The sequence below is a fragment of the Pinus tabuliformis genome, chromosome X (assembly GCF_031772625.1).
Source record: "Pinus tabuliformis cultivar Carrire ecotype Pingquan chromosome X, CPIR1, whole genome shotgun sequence".
NCBI lineage: Eukaryota > Viridiplantae > Streptophyta > Pinopsida > Pinales > Pinaceae > Pinus > Pinus tabuliformis.
The window spans coordinates 166,378,524-166,386,567 of NC_142308.1; the positions used below are offsets into that span (position 1 = coordinate 166,378,524).

General features: G+C 41.9%; 1 protein-coding gene across 1 annotated transcript; it reads right to left on the reverse strand.

Annotated features, from left to right (window-relative positions):
- Positions 1 to 1,107: 1,107 nt before the first annotated feature.
- LOC149138980 (uncharacterized) lies at positions 1,108 to 7,338 on the reverse strand. The gene is made up of 4 exons (XM_089450540.1): positions 5,867 to 7,338; positions 4,257 to 5,681; positions 2,558 to 3,872; positions 1,108 to 1,419 (listed from the first exon to the last, which is right to left on the reverse strand). Exons 1-4 carry the CDS (start codon positions 7,336 to 7,338, stop codon positions 1,108 to 1,110), a joined length of 4,524 nt encoding a protein of 1,507 aa, XP_089306666.1.
- Between the last annotated feature and the right edge of the window lie 706 nt (positions 7,339 to 8,044).

Here is an 8,044-nt window from a genome sequence, read left to right on the forward strand (position 1 = left end):
TGAGCTGCACTCTATATCCACTGCTTGAACAATGACAAGAAGAGAGAATCCAAAGAGGTCCCCTGCTTAAAATTAAAGATATCAATCATTTATGAGATTATTTCAAATTATGAGTTTAATTTAATTCATATTTCAAAGTTAAGGAATTTAACAATATATATATTTTAAATAATTTCTAATAAAATAATAATAATAATTTTGATATATATTAAAATTTAAATATTATAATAGATTTTAAATTTTAATTATTTATATAAGAATATAATATTGGGAGGTTAGAGGTTTAATTCTCTTTAATATTTCAGGATTATGTTAATTAAAATAAAATAAGAATATAATTTTAATTTTTGTATTATCCAATTAAGTATAATAATTACTTTTTAAAAATAACTATATTTATATCATTGAATAATGTTTTCGATTGTAATACATAACATAATTTTTTTTAATGTATGTAATTTATTTATTTTTTTCTCTGCAAATACTAAATTCTATTAATTGTAAGGAAAAATATTTTTACATAGAGTCGAGGCCTCAGAAAACATAGTTTGAGGGCACTCAACACAACAGAACTGCCCCCTTACAAACAGAAGCTGGGGAGACCAGTTACATAGAGCAAGAAACCAGATGAAAAACACAGAGAGTGACATGTTTAGCTGAGAAGGAGACTTGAGCCACAGAAACACAAAATCAGTGCAAACCAGCATTAAGTGTATCACCAATTCCCCAGTGGGAAGCCAAAAACAACAGGTCATGAGTGCTGAAACCTGACTGTGAGCTAGAATGCCTGTAGGTGATTATCTGAACAGTAGCCGAAACAAAAAATAAAGAGGCAGTCCCAGGTGGCGCTACCCTTCCTTAGCCTTGCCATGATTCTTCTCCTCAACCAGACATGCACCGCCGGTCCTCAGACTCTCATTGCCGTCCAAATCGCTGACAGGGATTGCCATGGAATGGCTTGCTTCACCATGAGTCCCTTCCTCAACAGCAGGTCCTGTATCTTCAAGGGGAGGAATATTTTTAAGAAATTCCTCCTGACCAGACTTCTCACTTTTCCAATTCTCCGGGCTATCTTTGTCCATGGAGTGCTCACTGCTTTGGGAAGGATCAGGAGCAATGCAAGCCAGAGGGGAGACCCTTGGAAATGTTGGCCTGGAGCTCGCGGCGGTGAGCAAGAATCAACCCGTCACCATCTACCTCCGCTAACCAGGTTCCGTTGCCATGAGACTGAGCATAAGGCGTGATGAAAACACTGAGGATCGACATGATTATAACAGAGGGAATGTTGCGTCGAACAACGCGAGCCATTAATGCAAATCTTCTACCCGATCCAGCCTTAAAACCTTCCTCCCGCTCGCACAAGGTGAAGTCTTGGGAAGCCACGCTGCTCTGCAGCTGGCAGTACCAGGCTTTAATTTGCTGCATGATGTGCATTAAGAGTAATGGTGCCACCCGCATCCGGGGGTATTTCTTCTATCTCAGGCATTTCCTTCTGCACGAGATTGTTAAAATCCAGGAGTTGAGATTCAGAAATTAAATTAGTGAGTGATCCAACATGTAGATGCATCCCACACTCAACTCCCATATTAGCTAATAGGTCCGCAACTTTGTTCCCTTCCCTACGAATGTGTTTCAAGGAGACCGCTCTGTGGGAGGAAAACCAGCGTTCAATATGCTGTAGCCTTTGTGCCATTCTCCAACTGTTACTGATCTTGGAGGAGGGGGAGCCCTGTAGAATTCTCGAGACCATTTTGATGATGATTTGAGAGTCTCCCTCTATTATAAGAGGAAAGAGGTCCTTATCTTGCGCCAGAAGTAGCCCTTGCCAAAGACCTTCTAACTCCGCTGAGTTATTGGTGTCCCACCCTCGTGAGCCTAAGAAGGTTAAGATATGAGCTCCCTTGTGATCTCTGAAGATCCCTCCAAAGCCAGAATTCCCTGGGTTACCCTTTGAGGCACCATCAAAATTTAGCTTATACATGTTCATGGGGGGAGGGAGCCATTTCTCCGGTGAGTGACCTCTCGGAGGCTTTGTTCCTTTGATCAGCTGTTCTTGCTTTCTATGGAAATTCCAATTATTCCATATTGATTGTTCCTGTGGGATAGTTGGGAAGTCCTCTTGGTACCAGGTCTTGAGAGATATGGTTTCTTCAATATTTTGATTGATGATTTTCCATATGTCATCCAACGATTTGGTGTGATTCTTGAATATTCTACCATTTCTCTCCTTCCATATGGCCCACATAACAAATCCTGGGATGAACTTCCAGAGAAAATTCAAGATCTTACTTTGATAGGGGTGGGGGTCCCAGTTGCGCACAATAGTAGTTATATCTCCATTGGCTCCTCCTTCTTTTTGACAACGGAAACTGATTTTTTGCCATAGCTTGTGTGCCAACGGACAGTGATACATGAGGTGTTCAATGGTTTCCTCTTCGTTTTTACAGTTGGGATAGATGGAGGGTCCATAGAAGTTTCTTTTTCTCAGATTGTCCCATGTGAGAATCTTTTTGTGACAAAGGAGCCAAAGAACTCTCCCCCCCCCTCTTTCTCTCACTCTCCTCCACCCCCTCTCTCCCCCACTTATCTCCTTAGACACTTTCGGCCAGATGGAGGGATCCCATATTTTGCTCCAGAGCAAGTCCAGCACCATGTGTTCCTTGATAAGTATATTGTAGGCCTCTCTTGTGGAGTAGGTTCCCTTTTCTTCATATCCCCATCTGAGAATGTCCTTTTCCTCAGAATACTGAATTTTCCTTTTCATTAATTCTGTATCCAGAATTTGTTGGTCTTGCATCGGCCCCTGTCTTAAGATCTGAGTCGCTTTGAGCCACTCTCTGTAATCTTGGCGTGAGGAATTGCACCAGAAATTTCTCACCGTATTTTGAGGTTGCATATCCTGTTCCAGAGGTGTATTTGGAGGGAAAAGGTCCCTGAGTTTGGGCATCTGTTGCCAGGAGTCTTCCCAAAACCTAGCATTACCACCATTCTTCACTTCCCAAAAGCTATGCTGCTGTATGAGGTTCTTGTGCTGTTTGGCTGAGTTCCACATGATTGAGCCTGTGCTGGTCTCTGATATTCTAATTAGTTCCTCCCTTGGACAATTTCCCACATATTTAGCTGTCCATAACGAGGCCCAAGGGGTGAGAGGTTCCGAAAGCCATTTCCACCAGATTCGAGCCCCCATAACTGCATTGCTGTGAGAGGGGTCCCTCAATCCGATACCGCCTCCTTTCTTTGGAAGACAAGCTGTTTCCCATTTAACTAGAGCCCACTTGCGCTTGAGGCCGCTGCTGCCCCAAAGAAACGATCTTTGGATAGTTTTGATTTCTTTAAGAACCCATTTGGGAGCCGCAAGGATGGAGAAGAGGTATAAAGGCATAGCTTGAAGGACAACTTTAATGAGGACAAGACGGCTAGCCATGTTAAGAGATCTGTGAGTCCATGAGGAGAGCCACGCTTCCAGATTATCTAGAAGGATTCTCCAGGAAGAGTGCTTTAGGCCAGAGGCTATGAGCGGAGCGCCTAGATAAGAGGAGGGAAGTTTAGCAGAAGAGAAGCCTAGGATGTGTAAAATGGCTGACTGAGTGACTGAGGGGGTATGAAAGAAGAAGATTTGAGATTTGGAGTGATTGATAGAGGCACCAGAGGCTTCCGAGAAGTCCGTCAAAAGAGTTTTGAGCTGACGAGCCTCTTGGACCGAGGGATGCCCAAAAAGCATATTATCATCAACAAATTGCTGATGAGTGAAAGCAGGGGAGTTGTGAAAGGAGAGGCCTTTGAGACAGAGAGATTGCTGAGCATATCTGATACTTCGACCTAAACCCTCCGCCATGATAACAAACAGGAAAGGGGAGAGGGGGTCTCCCTGCCTGATGCCACGAGAAGGATGAAAGGTAGCAGAGGGAATGCCATTGATTAAAACAGAGAAAAAGGAGGATGAGATGAGGCTCATAATCCATCGAACCCAGGAAGCATCAAAACCAAAAGCTGTTAGAACCTTTTCAATATACTTCCAGCTAAGGCTATCAAAATCCTTTGAAAGATCTAGTTTGAGTAGCATACCTGGCTTCTTGGAGATCTTCAGAGAATGAATTATTTCATGAGTAAGGATGATCCCATCCGTGATCTGCCTCCCCTCAACATATCCGGATTGCTCAGGTGAGATGATGAGAGGAAGCAGGAGTTTGAGCCTGGAAGCTATGATTTTAGACACGATCTTATAGATTATGTTGCAGAGTGCTATCGGTTTGTACTTGTCGGGTGTGCTTGGCTGATCCACCTTGGGAACCAGGGCTATGAAAGTAGCATTTACCCCTGGAAACATCCATCTTAGAGAGCGAGACTCTTCAACCACCTGCCAGACCTCCATCTTGATCAGGTCCCAGAAGTTATGGAAAAAATTAGAGGTGAATCCATCCGGGCCTGGGGCTTTGCCTGCTTTTAGTTGTCGTACTGCAAGTTCCACTTCTTGGAGATCAACAGGCTTGAGAAGCATTTGGTTATGCTCTTCTGTGATAAGTTTGGGAATATTGCGAGTAATTTTCTCTATGGCCTGAGATCTGTCATTGTTTGGCTCTCTGTGCACCTGCTTGAAATAATTTAAAAGTTCAGTCTCTATTTCTTCATGCTTTTCCATTTTGATTCCCTGCTCGTTTTGAATATGAGTTATATTGTTATGCATCCTGCGCTGGATTGTAGTGCTATGAAAGAATTTAGTGTTTTTCTCTCCATCTTTGAGCCATCTGATCCTTGATTTTTGCCGCCACAACGTTTCTTCCTGCTTTTCCTTTTCTGCTAGTTGCATTTCAAGGGTTTTTTCCTGTTCTGCCAGGTCCTCTGATCGGCCATTTGTGATGATCTTCTGCTGTAGCTGCTTCATTTCCAGCTCAAGGGTTGCTTTCCCCTGAAAGATATTGCCGAATGAAGTGTGATTCCAATACTTGATCTTGCCTTTTAGGTGCTTGAGCTTTTGTTGGAATTGGAACATTTTTGAGCCTGGAGGAGGATAGAAGCTGTTCCATTCTGTATTGATTAATTTGTGGAAGTCCGGATGGGTCAACCAGAAGGCTTCAAAGCGAAAAGGCCTGCGGATCTTGTTTCCCGGACGAGACCACTGGAGGGAAATGGGCCAGTGATCAGAACCCGAGAAGGGCAGAATGGAGGTTGCAAAATCACCCCCAAGATGAATGGCATTATCTGAGAGTAAAAACCTATCCAACCGAGAAGCGATTTGCTGGTTCCCTGCTCGTCTGTTGTTCCAGGTAAATACTCCATTATTGAAAGGGAGGTCGATAAGCCAGTTATTCTGAATGAAGTCCTTCAAGAGCGACCCTTCCTGAGAACTTCTGCATCTGCCCCCTCTCTTTTCTTCCAGTCTTGTGATCATATTGAAGTCGCCTCCTGCGATCCATAAAGGGTGCAATCTGTTATGGTTGAGAGCAGAAATGGAGTTTAGGATATCCGCTTTTCGAGATGTATCCTGTGGGAAATAAACATTAGTTAAGAGCCCATGTTGATTTGTGCCTATGATATGAAAAATTGCTTGAAGGAAATTCCTGTGTGCATGGAAATTGTTGAGCGTGATAGCTCTCGAATCCCATATAATAGCTAGGCCTCCCGAGGCACCATCCGCATCTACTGCTATGTTATGACTCCCAGGCCAGAATTTAGCAGCTAATCTATCAAATGCATTAGAATCACATTTGGTCTCTTGCAAGAATAAAACTTGAGGGTTTTCTTGCTTTATCATGTTTTTAAGAATTCGGGTCTTCCTTGGGCCATTAAGCCCTCTTATATTCCAAGAGATTAACTTCATTGGGAAGGAGTGTTTTCAGGACGGTAGTACTTGGTTAACTTGGCATACCTGCCGGAATCCACTAGAATTTGTCCTACCTTGATTGTTCTCTGTAGAACAGTTTTCCTTCCTCGCTTTTTGATATCTTTGGCTATGAATCGACCATCCCATGGACCTCCTGTCTGTATACCTAAAGATTTTTGCCTCTGCGCCCGAGATAACACTTCTTCCAGGTTCTTAAGTTGTCCTGCCGGAATGTTGTCAAAGTTGTTTGTTGTGCAGGCTTTTTCTAGACCGGGAAGGTCCAGATCCCCAATGTCTATTGTTTCTGTTTCTTCCTCCATAAATTGAGAGTAATCTGATTCTTCCATCGGTTCCTCTTCTAGGCTGGCATTTGAGCTTGGAATCTCCAACTGCATGACTTGAGTATTCCATAATGTTTCTTTTTTCTTGTCTGAGGTAGAAGCTTCCTTACCTTGAGTATCTGCTTGTGGCATTGTGGGATTTCCCTTCTTTGAGTGGTCGTCGTTCATTGTCTCTGGCTCCGGTGGATTCGTTTGCATTTCCAGCTGGTTAGCTAAGACACCAAAACTATTGCTTGTTGAGGGCCCGGGTGGGCTGGTCTGCGCTACCTTTGGTTTTGGAGCATGTTTCTTGTGGGCTTTCCGGCGATTTGTGACTTTGATGAAGCCACCTGCTTCAGAGGCTTCCGGATCAGAGGCAGGAGAGGGTTTCTGCGTTAGTGGGCAGTCTCTGAATAAGTGCCCAAGGGCATGACATCTTCGGCATCGAAAAGGCACATGTTCATAGTCAATCGTCTGAATCCATTCAATGTCATAGTGAGATATGCTTACCGCATCTGGAAGAGCCTGATTTAGATTCATATATACACAGATTCTGGCAAAAGAAGTGTATCTGCATGTTTTCGTTTCCTCTGCAATTTTGACAAACTCGCCCAGAGTATTTCCTATCACCTGTAGGGAGTCTTCCTCCCAATATTCCACTGGCAACGAGTATAAGCGGATCCACATCGGAGCCCAGCTGAGGTCCTCCTTGTCTGGGTTGAAGCGTTCCATCCATCCTCTAAGAAACAGACCGACTGTATTGAAGAAGTAGGGCCCACTGTCTAGAACCCTATTTCTGTCCTCCAAGTAGTTGAAGATAGCAGCGAAGAACCCTTTCAGTCCCAGCTGCAGGGTGATATGTCCCTTTGGATGCCATTTCACATTTATCCAGCATCTTAATGCTTTTTTAGTTGGCCATAGACCGATGAATTTCCCTATTAGAGCATGATCTTTCATGAACTGGATCTTTGCATTGATTCGATGGCCTGGTAGTTCTACCCTTGGGCGTACAGAGGCCACTGGTTTGCATGTAGCAGAGCGTACTTCTGGTGGCTTTTCGTCTTGTTTCGTCTGTTGGCTTTTCGGATCTTCATTATTCTCATTCTGATTTACAGTTCCCTTTCCTTCCTCATTCAGAAACTGTTCATTGTCGTTTTGTGGGGGAGGTCCATCGCCCTCCCCTGGCAGGGGCTCCATGAGGTCGTGTGCCCTCTGTCCGGTGTATGAATGGGCCTGAATCCGTCAGAGATTGCAGGTATTCTGCAGTTTTGCAAAGCCTGCCGTCACTGCAAATGTACAAACCCTAGAACGCAGAGCGCAGAGCCCTCATCGCATATGTATAAATTTATTTTAATTAATAAGATGAATTTAGTTTAATTTTTTTTAATTCATTAAATTTATTTAAAATTTGGTAAATAATTTTTAAATTTTTATAAAAATATATTAAATTATAACAATTTTAAAAATTAATATTGATTTTATTATTATATTATTTAAATTTAAGTAATTATAAAATAATACAAAATAATATAATAATTATATCAATATAATAACCAATATTAACATATTGATTTTGGTGTCTAAAGTTTTGTAGATGAAATGTCTTTCATAACCATATTTATAAAAAAATCTATATTTTCACATTTTTGAGAAATTATTTGATTAAAATTTATTATTCCTAAATTTACAACACCATGATATTATGGTTCAAGAAGTAGAGAAATCAAAACTTCTATGTACATTTAACATATTGCAAGGTAACAAATTTTAATAATTTTGGCAATCTCAATAATGTTGCAGTGATAAGCCATGTTAACGGTGGATTTCTTTTAAATAGTGAAGTGCATAAGAGCTTATTTTTTGTGATATTTAAACTTTTTCTTTAGGTTGTGAATTTCTTTAT